The 17,375-nt window shown below is 42.6% G+C and overlaps 1 protein-coding gene across 3 annotated transcripts; it reads left to right on the top strand.

Annotated features, from left to right (window-relative positions):
* The first annotated feature begins 364 nt into the window (after positions 1-364).
* Positions 365-16,680, top strand: ZNF114 (zinc finger protein 114). 3 transcript variants are annotated; one of them, XM_037819367.1, is made up of 5 exons: positions 365-413; positions 1,121-1,195; positions 11,728-11,806; positions 13,033-13,159; positions 14,860-16,680. In XM_037819367.1, exons 3-5 carry the CDS (start codon positions 11,798-11,800, stop codon positions 15,945-15,947), a joined length of 1,224 nt encoding a protein of 407 aa, XP_037675295.1. In that variant the 5' UTR covers positions 365-413; positions 1,121-1,195; positions 11,728-11,797; the 3' UTR covers positions 15,948-16,680. The 3 variants fall into 3 exon arrangements, with proteins under 3 accessions (XP_037675295.1, XP_037675296.1, XP_037675294.1); XM_037819368.1 differs by lacking the exon at positions 365-413 and adding an exon at positions 518-869; XM_037819366.1 differs by lacking the exon at positions 365-413 and adding an exon at positions 518-896.
* Positions 16,681-17,375: the final 695 nt, after the last annotated feature.

Below are 17,375 nucleotides of genomic sequence, written 5' to 3'. Positions count from 1 at the left end.
AGGTAGATTGCAAAAAGAAAAAGGGGCGTGTGCCCGTTTGTATGTATTATGTCCCAGAAAAAGCCATGTTCTTTAATGCAATCTTTGTGGGCAGCCGTATTAGTGTTGATGAAGTTGAAATCATTGTATTAAGTTGTTTCCATGGAGATGTGACCCACCCAACTGTAGGTGATAACTCTGATTAGATGATTTCCATGGAGGCGTGGCCCCGCCCATTCAGCGTGGGCCTTGATTAGTTTATTAGAGCGCTATATTAGAGCTCAGACAGAAGGAGCTTGCTGCGGCAGCTTACAGAGACATTTTGACGACGCCGTTGAAAGCTGACATTTTGGAGAACGCCATTTTGAAACGCAACCTGGGAACGAGCAGCTAACAGAGGTTTTCCAGATGCCAATGACCTTTCTCCAGTGAAGGTACCCTATTGTTGATGCCTTACCTTGGACACTTTATGGCCTTAGGACTGTAACTTTGTAACCAAATAAACCCCCTTTATAAAAGCCAATCCATATTTGGTATTTTGCTTAACAGCAGCCTTAGCAAACGGGAACAGGGTGCAAGAGGGAGGCTGAGGACTCTCTATCGGGTCTGTTTCAGTACTTTTGCAGGACAGAGAAAACCCTTTCTTTTATCGGGAGCGAGCCAGGCAGGCGGGGCGATTGCTCTGACCTCGGGACCTTGCCGAGTGCGCGGGGGGCGGGCGCCGAGCCGGAGCCGGGAGGCAGGAGAGGCTGGAGGGGAGCGTGAGAACCTCGCTGGGGAAGCCGGCCGGAAGCTGCTGCGTTGTTCCTGTTGCCTCCAAGTAACAAGGAGGACCCTCAGCTGGGAGCGTCTGGGGAGAAAGCGCTGCGGGCCAGGCGAATCTGCTCCGGGTGGGCTCAGGCCCCCAGCGCCCGGAGGTCTGGCGGGTCCCGGGGGCGGGCCGGGGGCCCGGCGCCCGCATCCCCTTCCCACTCCTCTGCGTCTCCTGCCCCAATCCCTTTGCCGTCCATTTTGAAAGGGGATCGGAGAGCAGTTACAAAACACCTGACCCTGCGCTCTGGCAGGGATCTGCAGCAGGACAAGTCGCTGTCGCCTGCCTTTCCTGGAGAGCCTTGTAATTTTTATTTATTTTTTTTTTTAGAGGTCCATCGCCCCTGTCTGCAGCGCGCTGAGGCTGCTCCGCCCGCACAGCCCAGGAGCCGGCGCTGGGGAAATGGTAAGTGTGCCGCGTGGTTGCACGCGTCCAGCCGTATTTGGTGTGGCCATTGTCTTTGGAAAGTCGCTCTCGAACCTCTTCTGCCGGGGTCGGTTCCAGGGAGCTGGGAGCAAAAGCTCGTTTCTCTCCTCGGGAGGGGAGGCAAAGCCGCGAGTGCTCACGTGCTCAGCCCTGCGTGCGCCCTTCGCCTGGCACGCGGGAGAAGGGGGACCTCCCTGCAGGCTGACACCCCGAAAAAGCCCCTCCCCTTGGCCTGGGCAGTGTAGATGTCCGCACGCGGTGGTCGCGGTCTCGCTGTGGCCGTAGCTTGTTGGTCGGTTATTCGAATCCCTGAACGTGTTAGAAGCAGACTGGGGTTGATGGGGATAAACTGAAAACTTACGCGCTCGGGCAGACGCAGAGGAAGCCCCCGGGTTCTATTCTCCTGGAGTAAGGGTTTCCAAGTTAGAGTTTGGTGGGGTGAGCGCGTTCTTCCTTTTTGTGAACTTGTTGGACGGAGTTTGTAAAAGAATCGGTGGACGGGAAGGTTGCGTGGGGTTCCCAGAAGCCAACCCCGGGATCTGAGCAGATTGCATCTTGGCAGCAATAAGAGTCAAGGAAGCTCAGAGCAGAGCCCCGCGGGGAGGTGTTTGAACTCTTGGAGTACCATATAAAAGCTGGCTTACCTGAGTTGACTCTACCCGCTTACCTGAGCTGACGCAAACGCGTGCGTTCGTGTTTTTTTCTTTTCTCTCTCTCTCTCTCTCTCTTTTTTTTTTTTTTCCTGTTGTCCCAAGCCGATCTGCCTGAGACCACCGAGGACAAAATTGGAGTCTGACAAATTGAGATATATCAGTTTGTTGCAAAAGGGGAGATTGCACCACAGAAGAACTGGAGGGCGTCTGCCGAGAGAGGGGAATTTAAATGAAGCAGTGATCGAAGGGTCTCCAAGCCAAGCTGAAGTGAGCTTAAAGTCAGGCCTGGACTTGGATATGAACTCAGGGGCCTGTTTCCTTGGAAACCACAAGGTTTCCAAGACTACAAGATAAATGTGGAATATTTGCCTATTTATTTGCCTATTTATTTGTGCCTAGAAACCCTTTATCTGAAGCTCTGTACCTTGGTTGGGAATTCAAGGCTATTGCTTCTCTGTGATTTAGATCCTCCGGGCAAAGGTGGAGTGTCCCATTCTTAGTGATAGCCATGTTTTTGATAACCCTGTGGTTTTTAGAGAACAAAGATTCATTTAGTTGGAAAGCAGTGGCCATTTCGAGAAGGTGCCTTACAGCTTGGCTTGATCCTTATCTGTCATCTTTGCCTGATGAATGAGGGCAGGGAGGATTTTCACATCCTCCAGAAGGGTGGTGCAGAATAATCTCTAGTTTGACCTAGCATAAATAACTTTGATCTATTATTTTTGCCTGGCATTTGTTTATGTGAGGTGAAAACCCCAGTTGATGTGAACTCAGTTTCAAATGCAAGGGGATTTGGGTACCCTGCATATACCAGTTGAATTTTTTGATAGAGAGTGCGGTCGCAGCTTGGGGCGGGCAGCCACGGAACCCTCTGTGCTCAGCGTTGCTTGAGGGGTACCGGCGGCAGCTCTTCCCGGAGGCGAAGGTGAGGCGGGGGACTTGGCCGAGTCCCCTGTGGAGGCGTGCAAGGTGTGGAGGGCGGCGAGAGAGGGACGCGAGACACTCTCTTTTCAGGGTAGTAGAAAAAAGCCCTTATTCAGGGGTGAGCACAAGTTATATAGGGTGGCATAGAGGGCGGGGCCGGTGTTAGGGGTGTGGGGTCCTTACATGGCAATGCTGAGGGGATAAAGGCTAGGATTGGTTCTGAGAGGGCGCGGAGGTCGTTTGAAAAAGGGCGGGAGTTGCTCTGGCAACGGTGCATGCGCACTGGCGGTGGCGGGTGTTGCTCTGGCAACGGGGAGTGTGCGGGCAAGATAAAGGGGGCGGTTTTCTCTGGCAAGCTTCCTCTAATGGTTGTATTTTGGGTGAGGGAGATGGGGCCTGTAGCCAGCTCCACTTTCTCAGGCCCGGGGGGCTGTGGAGGGTATTACTGCCCGTGCCCACTACCCTCCCCAGGGGCTGGCCAGGTTCCCTGGCCCCGGCCCGCCAAGTCGGAACTCAGCACCAGCAACCCGCAAGAGAGGTAGTATAGTTGGCATATTCAAGAAATGGAATAGGTATGGTTAAGGTGATGTGAGAGTACAGTTCTGGTTGAGAGAAAAGAGGTTGTGTGTGCCCTAGAGAATTGTGAAAAATATATAAAGACAGTTAAATCTCCCAAATAGAATGGAATTCTTATTTTAGCTGCTAAAAAAAAATAAATTTATCAAGGTAAAAAAATAAATTTATCAATTGAGTTGTAAATTCTTATTTAACTGTAAAGCGCTATGTCATTGGAGCCATGTGGTTAAAGAATTAAAAAAGAAGGCAAACTTTGAAGTCCTTCTCTTTCCAGATTTAGCTGACTCTGTCCCTAGTTCCTGGCCACCACTTATGTAGCATTGTTTTCTTATTTTCCCTTTATTTCACAAAAATAAGCTCATACTTTCTTCTGCACCTTCCTTTTTATTACTTCACGTTAAACTTGGAGATCATTCCATATCACTGAATAAAGAGTCAGCTGACTTTTTATTTCCAGCTTTATAGAATTGTGTAGATGTAGCATAAAATATTTAAACATCTCTTAGACAAGGATCCTTGGGTTGCTGCACAGAGTTGGCTATTACAAACAGTGCTCTGATGCAAATCAATTAATTTCAGAGATATACAAATTTAAAAGGCTTTAATTTAAAATTCTTTTTTTAAAAGCACTAGCAAATAAAGTCTTTTTCTCCTTTAAGGATGAAATAATCCCAGCTCTACTAAGCTGATTCTAAACATGATGCAGAGTGTACGAAATAATACTACAGAACAATTCCACTTTTAAGTATTAACACTAAAATATTATAAAATATAAATAAATGGAATGTAACAGCACATTAATTCATAATTCACAGCAATCAAGTAGAGTCTATTCATAGAATGCAAAAGAGGTTCAATACCTGAAAACCCATTAATATAATCCATCATATTAACATGGTTAAAGAAGAAAATTATACGATAAGGTCCATAGTTGCAGTAAGTCTTCGGACAAAATTCAACACCAGTTTTTGTTGTAAAAGCACTCGCAGTATGAATTGATTGATAATTCCTCTTTTGAATATGAAAGTGGATATTTAGGCAGAAAAAAATCAAGTGATTGCAAATTTTAAAAAACAGAAAAATCTCAGTGCTATCACAATATAGAAAGAAATTATATAATATCTTTATGAATAACCTGGCAGACTTCTGTATTACTTCTTATGATCTGGGCTCTACATTCTTTGAGAAAAATTTCTTTGGGAGAAAAATATTTAGAAGTCAGCTCTTTCTAGCATGGTTCATTGAAATTCATTTTGTTTTATTCGTAATTTAGAAAAGTTTCAAGTGAACAATTCAATATTGATAATGGCACGTAAGTGTCCAGGTTTATTCTCAAGTTTCTTTCAAATATGAGTCTTTGATTGCAAAGCATTCCCTATGCAGTGGCTGTTATGCTATTTTAGCTGACATCAGTCATTAACCAGTTGGTCACCAAATGTCACATTTAGAGCAGGACAAGAGTTATGTTATCTCTCTCTCTCAGTGTTGCGATTTTATTACCATTCAGAAAGAAATTTATATCAAGTGTATTCCCATGATGTCTTTCCCTATTTGAATTATCAAAAACCTGAAAACCTTTCCATTGCTTTTTTTGTGCATGGTAGGACACACGTAACATGAAAATTGTCACTAGTGACATTTACCATCTTGTACAACCATCACCATTTTCATTGCTTTTATCTTTTCCTTCTAAATAATTAGTAATTTTGTATGATATAGGATATTTTGGTTATAATTTACTTCTTAATGGCATAGTAATACCTATTTTATTGCTCATCTTCATTGTTTTTTTTTCATATTTCTTTAAATAGTTAAATTTTCCTTTCTAGTTTAATAAAAAAAAAAATTTTAAGGTACCCTAGAAAGGATTTTTTTTAATGTCCAACCAAATGAGGAGCCAGCATTTTCTCATTTATTGAAATGTTCCAAAATATCTTTCCAAATGTTGGTTTAGACTTAATCAACTTTTTAAATTTTTTTTTTGTTTTTATCTTGTTTGTGTTTGAGTTTTTCTTCCAAGTTGTGATGTTGGCAAATCTAGGCCAGTTTCATAATGGGCAGATCACTCCCTAGGGACACACACACACACACACACACACACACACACACACACACAGAGCCAAGGGCTGTAGGGCCTGCATTCTGTGGTATAAGGCCTTTGGGTTGGCGCAGTAACAACCTAGAATGACTCATTCATATGAAAATTCTAGAAAAGGCTCATCCAAACTCGATTGCTAATCTAGAAAAGAAAGTGAATTGGATGGCTTGGGCCAAAGGTGGGCTGAGATTGACCTCACAGGAGCATGGAAATGTTCTCTATCTTGATTACATTGGTGATTGTATATGAATATATATTCTTTTTTTGCCCTATTTAAAACTGATTTTTCAGTGTACATACAGTCAAATGCATTCTTTTTGGTTTGCAATTCTGTTCACTTTGGAAAACGCATAGTCACGTAACCACTATTAGGAGCAAGTTACACCATTTCTGTCACACCCCCCCGACCGTTCCGGTCAAGCCCTGCACCATGCTTAGGGGTTAGCCCTGGCATTTCCTGATCTGTTCTCCATCCCCACAGTTTTGCCTTTTCCAGAAGGTCATATAAATGGAATCACACCGCGTGTGGCCCTTCCAGTCCGGCCTCTTTCCCTTGGCAGGGTCCACTGGAGATTTATCATGTCATTTTATCAGTAGTCCGTTCCTTTTTATGGCTGAGTAGTATTCCATCGTGGGGAATAAAGACAAGTACATAATACTTAAAAGTAGAGTTTTTAAAATAATCTAATGAACATGTGTGTCCTCAGATTAAGGAATGGGCCGTTGCTGCTATTGCCAGGCCCCGTGGCCCCTGCCTGACCCCGTCACCTTGCTTCCCCCCAGGTTGACCACTGTCTGAACACCCCTTCCCGGCTGTGGGACCTCAGAGTTGTTTCCAGTTTTGGGTGATTACAAATAAAACTCCTTTAGATACACATGTGTGGGTTTTTGTGTGAACGTAGGTTTTCATTTCACTTGGGTGATACATAAAAGTTACTGGGTCATTGGGTCATGAGGGTATAATTTATAAACAATAAAATGCACCCATTTTATTCATTGGGTTAGTTTTGGAAAATAGAATACTTTAAATAGCTGTGTTGTATTGTATATAAATTAGAACCCACCAGAGTTTTTTTAGTTTTTTCTTTTTTAAAAAAACCAACACTTTCCACTAAAAATGCATTGAGATGGGTTTGCCTCATACCCTTTTTCAATAAAAGGAAGCAGGATTCTGTGGAGAAATGGCTGTTCACAGGCCATTCCTGGGTAAAAATGAACGAGAGCCTGTCATAACCTGAAAGCCAGGAAGTCGCAGCCTTCTGGGGTCGTGGGAAAAAGTAAACAGGAGCAAACTGGAAGGGACTCCTGTTGGACTACTTGGGGAACTGGAGCTACAGAAAAAATAGGAACTGCCGTGTAATCGCATCCATGCATTTCTAATGATGCTAAGACAAATGTCATTAGTGACATTCTAAGGTGTATTAGTTTCCTTTTGCTGCTGTAAGAAATGTCCATCAATTTAACGGCTTAACACAGATTTATTATCTGATCATTCTGGAGGTCAAAAGTAGGAAATGAATCTTATGGAACTAAAATCAAGATGTCAGCAAGATGGTGCCTTCTGCAGGCTCCAGGGAGAACCCATTTCCTGGCCTTTTCCGGCTTCCAGAGGCTGTCCACCTGCTTGTCCCATGGTCACTTCCTCCATCTTCAAGGTGCATCTTCTCTGGAATTTCTCCCTCTGCCTCTCTCCTTTGAGGACCCTTGTGATTCCATCTGGCCCATTTGAGTGATCCAGAATAAACCCCCCAATTTCAAGAGCCTTAATTTAATCACATCTATGAAGACCCTTTGTATTAAAGGAACATATTGACAGGTTCTGGGGATGAGGACGAGAGTAGGGTTGGGACTGAGTGTTCAAGCAGTTGCTAAAATCTAGTTCTTGGTTGAAGAATTAGAGCTAATTCATTGAGTGGATTATCTGACTATCAGATTGATGTTTTGCAACTTCTCTTCAAATAATTGATCGAGGCAGTAATTGTCAAGTCTTCCTGACCTTTTTAGGATGATAACTCATCAGCCGTTTAAGTAGTCGTCATTCCTGGTTGCTTCTTTTTTTGCGATGTCATGTGCAGTTTTCATTTGCTCAAGCAAATACCATGAAATGGATCCACTTAAACAGTGGGAATTTATTAGCTTACAGTTTTGAGGCTAAAAGAAGGTCCAACCCAAGGCGATGCTTCCTTCTCAAAGACTGTGGCATCCTGGGGCTGGCTGCAGGAGATCCTTGGTGCCAGCGTTGTCACACGGCAAGGCAGATGGCGGCCTCTCCCCGCCTCCCTGCTCTCTTCCAGGTTTCGTTGATTTCAGCTTACTTCCTGTGGATTTTTTTTCCCTCTCTGTCGGAATTTCATTCTCATATACAGGACTCCAGTAATAGGATTAAGACTCATCCTGATTGAGGTGGGCCACACTTTAACTGAATAACCTCATCAAAAGGTCCTCTTTACAATGGGTTCACACCCACAGGAATGCATTAGATGTAAGAACATGTTTTTCTAGGGTACTTACAGTTTCAAACCACCACACGTGCTTCCTAATATCACAGTCCTACCCATGAAATAAATACGCTAGCCGCAAAAATAAAATGTGAATCTGACCCGTTCTCCAGCTCTCACCACCATTTCACAAGAGGTAGAGACAGCAGATAATGTTGAAGATTTTCAGGACCAATCACTGGTTTTCTTCAGAGAAATAAATGGCAAGGAAAAAAATATACAGATTTTTAAAAGGGAGATGGGAGGATGATAAATTGACCCCAGGATGATGGATGGGTAGGGGCCTTTTTTTTCATTCTCACTACCTTGCATAAATTTGGCACTTCCCATAATTTAATCTTTAAAAAACTCTTTTGTACTCCGAAGCTCTTTAAACCAAGAATGGAATGGATGGGAAATTATATGGTAAAATAACTAGAAGAAAATTACATTTTAATCCAAATTTGCTTAATATTTGACTTGATAGTGTGAAGATTTTATAAAGACAGGAGTACATAAAACTTAAAAGTAGAGTTTTTTAGAATAATATAATGAATGCATGGGTCCTGAAAACCAGGCCCTCTTCTGTACATCCGCGATAGTCTCCCCATCAGCGTTCCTTGCTTCTGCAGGATGCCATCATTTGATTATCCCTTCAATCGCTTATGAAGATTTGAATGGTTCCACTTTGGCTGCTATTTCCACAATCTCAGGTGTCCCAGTTTTCACATAGAAGTACTTTCTCTGACACTTCGCAGATCAAAGTGCAGTCCACAGGCCATCAGAATGGGCATCAGCTGGGAACACAGAACTTTAAATTTTCAGGCTTTACACCAGAGCTGGTGAATCAGCCTGCATTTTTACAAGATCCCCAGCAGACTCTTACACTCCTTGAATTTTGGAAAGGCAGTTTTGGAGCATATATCTTGGAGTAGAATTGCTGGGTTATAGATTTGGAGGTTTTCAAATCTTCTATATAAATTATTTTTTCCCACAATGATTTTACCTATTTATATCCAAACAGTAGTTTTAAACATAAAATTTTATGGGTGATTTATAGCCTTTAGTACCTGGTAAATGCTATTTATACACATATACCAATCCTTGACTGATATCATCTAACTTCACGTATATACATTATATACATTATGTTTATTTATATATATTTTTAATGTGTGTGTGTATATATATATGGTTTCTATTTCTGTTTGAAATTTTTCAAATTTTGAAATTGTTTTTTAAAAGCAAAATGCAACATAGTACCAATGCAAAATGTAAAAAATACAGTAATACAATACATTTTCTCAGTACCAGGGAAAATTTGCAGCTTTAGAAGTCAGTGCGTTTTCCTCTGTACCACGATACCATTATCACACATGAAAAAAGAAAAAAAATCTCATGATGCCTCTAATTCCAGGTCAAAGTTCAGATATCACCAATCTTCACCAAAAAATATCTTTTTGAGTTAGATTTCTTAGAGCAGGATGCAAACATTCTGCGCATAACACCTGTCTCTCACTTATCATCAAAATTGAACCTGTGCCTTGCTTTTTCATGACATAGACCAGTTGAGGGAACTGGGTTGTTTGTCCAATAGAAAATCCCAGCCTGTGGATTTGAGTGATCGCTCCCTTGTGTTGCTAAAAATTAGCCAAAAGGTGTGATTACATGAGGGTAAACCTTTTTTCAATAGGTGATACATCCTTCATGATACATCAGTATAAATAGAATGTCTGCTTGCCCCACCATAAGTGAAGCTGTATCAGTTAGGGCTCCTCAGAGAAACAGAACAGTGGGAAGTATATATATGTGAGGGTTTTTTTAATTTTATTTTATTTTATTGTACTAACCTACGCATAACATTTCCCATTTAACCACTTCCAGGGTACAATTCGGTGATGTTGATTACATTCACAGTGTTGCACTACCATCACCACCATCCAACACCAGAACTTTTTCATCACCCCATAAGGGATTTATTTTATAGAATTGGCTCATGCAGGTGGGAGAACCAGCAAGTGTGGGACTCGTAGGTGGCCTGGAAATTCCGTTAAGAGTGCTGTTGCCATCTTGTGTCTGAAACCTGTAAGGGAGGCCAGCAGATTGGAAGACTCAGAGAGGAGTAGAAGATACAGTCTTGAGGCAGAATTTCTTCCTTTTTCTAGAACCTTCTGTTCTTTGTTCTTAAGGCCTCCAAATGATTGGATGAGGCTCACCCTCATCACGAGGGTCCTCTCCTTTACAGGCAACTGACAGTAGATGCTGATCCCATCTACAAAATACCTTCACAGCAGCATTTAGGCCGGTATTTGACCAACTTGCGCCATGGCCCAACCAAGTGGAACACACGAGATTAACCACCACAGAGGCCGATATCAATCAGTGCTTTCAGATAGTGAGAAACCCTTTTTCCCATCCAACAGGTAATGAATGGACAGGGGGTATTGATCATTTTTTTCTGTTCTTCCTCACTCCCTTTTTTTGTTTTAATTTTTATTTTTTTTTTGGTGCTACATCTTTAGTTCCCGGCATGAAGTAGGTCCTAAATTCATAGCGTTGAAATAATCTGTGAGTGAAGAAGCAAAACACTGTTGTTTCCATTCATGATTAAAGAAATACAGTTCCGAGAAATGCAGTTCGACATCCAACAGTTTACAGCTGCCTGTCGATTGATCGGTGTTGGCTGATGATTTATGTGAGACGGGATGTTGGATCCTGTTGAACCCAGGGGACCGAGGTGGACCCAGCTGCTGTGGGCACAAGGTCCCTGGAGGGGCACCCCGGTCCTACAGCTGCAGCCGTGCAGAGGCCGCTGGGTGCGATAAGCGTGTGCCCGTGTTCCCCTCTAGACCTAACGTGGCCGGTGAAGCACCGAGTGGGTCCGAAGGGCAAGTGAGGGCCACGGGGACATGAGAAGGAGGGGGTGCTAGGCAATCACTGTCAGATTAGCAGCCACATCTCTTTGCAATTCACGTTCCTCTTCTATAAAATGGGACTTCAGTCACTTTCTCAGTAGCAATAAAGCCCCCAGCCAACCTTTCTGGTTTGGGGTGAAACTGGGCTACTCTGGCTTGGTCAAAACACTAGTGCGGTTTGGTGGTTCAGCAAAACATTGAACATAAAATTACTATGTGACCCAGTAATTCTGCTCCTGAGTCTATATTTCAAAATAATTGAGAAGGAAACAGCTGTTCAAAAGAGTCCTTGTACTCACATAGTCATAACAGGATTAGTCACAAGAGCCAAAAAGTGGAAACAACCCAGATGTCCACCAGCGGATGCTTGTTTAAACAAATTGGGGTCCCTACAGGGGAATATTACTCAGCCATAAGAGGAATGAAGGCAGATGAACCTCGAAAACATGACACTACGTGAAAGAGATCAGACACAAAAGGACACATATTGTACGAGTCCATTTATCTGAACTATCCTGAATAGGTGAAACTATAGAAACAGAAAGTAGATTGTTGGCTGCCCTGGACTGGGAGAGGGGGAAATGGGAAGTGATTGCTTAATGGGAATGGGGTTTTATTTTAGGAACTAGACAAGAGGTGATGGTTGCCCAACATTGTGAGTGTTCTAAATGCCACTGCCCTGTTAACTGTAAATTGGTAAATTTGATGTTATGTGAAATTTACCTCAACTTTTTTTAAAAAAATGAGCGTGCATGTGTGTGTTTGGAAGCTGCAAATGAATTAATGCTAGGTGGCATCCAGGAATGCAAGGATGGGAAATGGAAGGTGTTCTGGGTTCTCATAGCTCTTTTTCTCTCCCTGAGCTCAGCTTTGCCTGGTTCAGCCTCTTTTGAGGAAACACAGAGAAACAAGGATCAGCAGCTGTGTTGGTGATAAGCATGTCACAGGTAGGCCACAGGTCCTTCTCCGAAGGACATTCTTGATCCCGCCCAGTGAGCTCGCCTCTGCTCAAGGCCTGGTGTCCGCTAAAGCGGATGGAGCCGGCTGGGGCTGGCGCTCCCTGTGCTCCGGGACTCCCATTGGAGAGAGACTCCGGTGGGGTGATCCTGGGAACCCCCGGTACTGACCACCTGTGTGTTTCAGTGTTTTGCTGTGACACACACTAAGAAAGGAGATGGAACTATCTCTGTCTTGAGGAACTCAGGGTTTTGCTGTGATATGCAGTTGATTCTTGTTATTTGCAGTCGTTCTGTTCTGTAAAGTCACCATGAACCCTGAATTAGCAAATACTGAACCATGGCTCCCCAGGGGACATACAGAGCCTTGGACCCATATATTTTTCATCAACTGATCGATACATAATCTTGTTTTAGGTGTGTTTTGTTTAAAGACACATTATTTAATATACATTGTTGATTTGGTAACATTGGACTCAGGGCAATAGCACTATAACTCACACCTGGACAGAGCTTATCTGACACATGTATTTTCCCCATAAGGCACGTCTTGCGCTTAGGAACCCTGGACAGCATTGCAGCACTACAGTTGAGGGAGCATTTGAAACAGCAAAGTCATGCACAAAAATGCAAAAAAAAAAGATATATATATGTGTGGCACTAAATATACTGTGAAAAGGACACTTGTTTACCATATGAGAGCTGAAACAAGAAGGCAGACGTCACCTGGTTCAGCCTCAGCAGGGAACATGAGTATCGGGCATCCTGAATTTTTCACTGCTCTGCACATGTCCGCAAATGACCACGCAAACACTGGGAGTGGAGTGTTGATTTGGGGACTACAGATAAATGTTAGCAAGTAGGCAAATTCACAGAAACGGAATCCACAAACGATGAGGGTTGACTGAAATGCATTTAGAGCAAGGATTGCTCTGCTCAAGTATAAGGACCTTTCTGGACCTTGGAGAATAAACATGGGCAACCACATGCGCTATAGTAGAGATTTTGAGGTGCTGCTGAAGCTGTGAGTTGGGATGACATGGCTTAGCATGTGAGGGTGGGCAGACAGGAAAAGCACCTGATGGTGAAAGACCTTGGCCTTGGCTGCACCTCCAGTGAATTGGGTCTCCCTTCTCCAGTGCCGAGCCGCCCTCTTTCTCCTGGGAACGTGGGTGTTCATGTTGCCCCACTGAATCAACCACATTGTGTTCTTGTAGGATTCAGTGACCTTTGGGGATGTAGCCATGAACTTCACCAAGGAGGAGTGGGCTTTGCTGAATCTTGCACAGAGAAAACTCTACAGGGATGTGATGCTGGAGAACTATTGGAACTTGGTCTCTGTGGGTAAGGCTGTCACCTTTCTTCATTTAGTCCCTGATGGGATGGATTCCAGTTAAGTATCCCTGTTTTCTGGAATGTGTGCTGAGAAATGAGGACCAGGTTGTTGAGTTATGGAGCCACAGCCCCAGCCCCCAAGTGGCAGATGAGGTTTCTCCATGAAACTGTGAAATCTATTTATTGCACTACACTGTTATTCTCTTCATGATTTAAAAGCCTTTGGGGGTCCTTAAGTGGGTTAACCCAAAGAAGGTAGTTTTGAGTCCTTTAGACAGAGTGTTAGTGACTTGGTGAAAAAAGTTTTGCTGCTCTTACTCTCACACATGCTCGGCTTCTGGAGCCCTGCAAACCAAGTGTGGGACCTTGTTTCTTGGAAATCTTTTTCCCAGTACCATTGCTTTACATCACACACCTTCCCAGTGAGCAGGAGCTCAACGTGGCAAACCAGTCTGATCACCCATTAGGAATAAGAATGGGTCTAGGGGCCTAAAAGGGATTTTCATCCTGGCACTGTAGCTGATAGGAATATCCAAGAAAGAATTTCACAAGCATCCATTCTATTCACCATGGAGAACAGTTTGACGTTCTTCAAAAAGTCTGTGCTGGTTTGAAACTGATAGGGACCCCAGAAGAGCCATGATCTTTTAATCCAATCTTGTTGGGTAGAACCTTTTGATTGAGTGTTTCCATGGAGATGTGACTCACCCAACTGTGAGTTAAACGCAGAATTGCCATGTGACCCAGAAATTCCACTCCTAGGGATGTACCCCCAAAGTGTTGAAAACAGGCATTGGGACAAATGTGTACATGCATGCTCATAGCGGTACTATTCACAATTGCCAAAAGGTGGAAACAACCCACGTGTCCATCAGTGGATAAATGGATCAACAAATTGTATGTCCATATAGTGGACTATTATTACTCAGCTGTAAACAGAGATGAAGCCCTGATCGGTGCTATAGTTTAGATGAACCTTGAACACACTCTGCTGAGTGAAAGATAATAGAGATGAAAGGCCACCTATTATATGATTCTATTTATATGAAATGCCCAGAATGGGCATATCCTGGGAGACAGAAGGCAGATTAGTGATTGTCAGGGGTTGAGAGAAGGAAGAATGGGGAGTGACTGCTAATGGGTACACGGTTTCCTTTTAGGATGAGGAAAATGTTTGGGAACTTAGGAGTGGTGGTGGTTGCATCATGAATGTATCAAATGCTGCTGAATTGTTTACTTTAAAGTGGTTAATTTTTATGTTACATGAATTTCATCTCACTTTTTAAAAAAAGAATCCATTTCACCTGAGACGAAAGTTGAGGCTATTCATATGTGAGCTTCTTCAAGTACATGCACTCCTGGTTTTCTCCTTCCATCCATCCTCTCATATATTCCTTTTTTCCCAAGAGACCTGTTCTCCTTCCTCTTTAAAATTGTCCAGTTCACTGTTTGGCATTCCTGATCGCCCCCTGAATCCCCACACAACTTCCATGTTGAAACTGCCCTCATCATGGTAGAACTCCTGACACAGCCCAAATCCCTCATGTCTTTCTCTGCTTATGAGTGCTGTCTTCCCTTTCATATTTTCCTCACATATGTTGGATGAGTATCGGAAAAGAAACCCACGTGGGCCTTGCCTATTTGATTATCTTGAAGCCATCTTGATTTCCTACAAAAAAAAATTTAACTTTTCCACCACTTTATTACAGATTGGCTGACTCAACTTGAAACCAAAGACTCAGCCCCTCAGCAGAACATTTTTGACACAGAAACATTCTATGAAGCAAATCCAGGATGTCTCACAAGCAGTGATTCCTGGTCTTGCACATTAGAAGAAGACTGGAAATGCCACAAAATAGAGGACCTGGGCAAGCAAAGAAAGCGACATTTGAAGCAAGTTGCATTTGCCCAAAAGAAAGCAGACTCTGAATGCCATGAAATGAGGGGCAACTCCCAACCAAGCTCAAAGCTTGCTCCTTCAGAGGGAAATTCCACAAGAAAATACATCTGTCTATGTGACTCGAATATTTTCAAACATAATTCTGTCTTCAACAACGAGAAAATCTACAAAAGCAATGAATATGATAGAGCCTCATGGCAAAATGTTTTATTTATTCCATATGAGAGAACCCAAATAGAGAGGAAATCGAGTGCGTGGACTGAAACTCAGAATAATGTGCTTCATATACACAACAAAATTCATATGACACTGAACATTCATGAGTGGAATCAATTTGGAAAAGCTGTCAGTGAAGACTTGTCCCTTAGAACATGCAGGAGTGCTCACCTCAGAGAGAAAATTTATGAGTCTAATCAGTGTGGGAACACCTTCAGAAATAACTCAATCCATGTTGCACAGAGGAGACCATATTCTGAAGAGACAAACAATGAGAATAATGAAAGTGGAAAAACCTTTGCCCAAATTCCAAATTCTGATTCACACAGGAGAACTAGCATCGGCAGGAAAAACTATAAGTGTTGCGATTGTAGGAAAGGTTTTGTTTATCAGTCATTCCTTACAAGACACATGAAAATTCACACCGGAGAGAAACCCCATGAATGTAAGCAGTGTGGGAAGGCCTTTAAATATTCTTTACACCTTAATAAACATTTAAGAAAGCACATGGTGAAGAAGTCTTATGACTGTAAGGAATGTGGGAAAGCCTTCACTAATTACACAAAACTTACTACACATATCAGGATTCACACTGGAGAGAAACCCTATAAATGTGAGGAATGTGAAAGAGCCTTCACTAGTTCTAAAGGACTTAAAAATCATGTAAAGATTCACAGATGACCGAAGCCCCATGAATGAAAGGAATGTGGGAAAACCTTCATTAATTTTCTCATCATATTGTTCATGGAAAGAGGACTTATTGGAAGGAAGCTATATGCAATAATGTACATGGGAAAGTCTCCCCTGAATTCTCATATCTCACAGAAATGTGAGAACTCACCATGGGAAGGTAAGGTTTGTGGAAAACCTTTAATCCTTACTTACCTTTAGCAAATGAGGGCAAATCTTTAGCAGACATTTGCCCTCACAATGGAGAGAAACCTTATAAATCTGAGAAATATGGAAAAGCTTTCAATTTTTGCTCAAATTGATAGTTCATAGAAGAAATTACACTGGAGAGACAAGATATCTCATCTTTAAAAACTCATCCCTTAAATTACACAAGACTACCCTTTGGAGAGAGACTATGATTGTGATAAATATGAAGAAGACTTCAGTTCCAGCTTTTCGCTCCCTGGGTACAAGTGAGTACATAGGCGAGAAACACTAATCGTTGCTGCCATTGCCTTTATCAGTGTCTCATCCTTAAAACAGGGACCGTAATTCATTATTTGCCAGTTTTTCTTTCCTAATTCAGTCCTATAATATGATGAATATTCCTCTTTGCACTTTCGGTTCTGCCACATAAATGTTGATATGTAGTACCTTCACTGCAATCCACTTATATAAATGTGGTCTTATCTCCAATGTGATTCTATTTAGACTCATGGTTAATATGTTCTTTGATATCTTTTTTTTTTTTTTGTCATTTTGTTACTGACATCATGATATGACTGCATTATGGTCAAAGGATGTGGTCTTTATATGATACCGATTTGGGTTACCTATTAACGACTTCCATTTTGGGCTCATATGGCTGATTTTGTCAGTTGTCTGGCAATATCGATTCTTTCCATTTTCTCTGCTCAGGGAGCACAGGTTTGTTTTTGCTGAATACATCCTGTTTAATGTTTTTAAATGCGTTCCCCAGCTTTTCCCAGTGGTGGTGGCAGAGCTTCCAGTCCTGGCCAATGAGGAGGCTCTTAGAGACCGGTGGAAAGGGGAAAGTATCGTTGGTCTTTTTCTCTTAACCACATTCCCTTTGTCCTCTCTCCTTGTTGCTTTCTGGAAATTGGACAAAATGCCATGAGTTGGGACGAGCAACTTTAGGACTATTGGAATGAAGGTTATGATCACAGTGACAGCTGCCAAAATACAAGACCTCTCATCCCCCAATGGCGTGGGGGATTTGCAGCCATCATCAGCTGTATTTTTAGACTTGTTACATGAAACACATAAAACCCCTAATTGGATTAAGAGGCATTTTAGGGCTTATAAATAGATCTCTAGTTTATAAACCTAATGTGTGACCAGTTTTTATAATTGCTTCTTGCCTGTGTCAAAACAATGTGTATTTTCTTTGTTGTTGGGTAGGTCCTGAGTTCAATC

Source organism: Choloepus didactylus, chromosome 27 (genome assembly GCF_015220235.1).
Source record: "Choloepus didactylus isolate mChoDid1 chromosome 27, mChoDid1.pri, whole genome shotgun sequence".
Classification (NCBI taxonomy): Eukaryota; Metazoa; Chordata; class Mammalia; order Pilosa; family Megalonychidae; genus Choloepus; species Choloepus didactylus.
The sequence above is the reverse complement of the archived record's forward strand: the minus strand, read 5'-3'. Positions and strand labels throughout refer to the sequence as shown.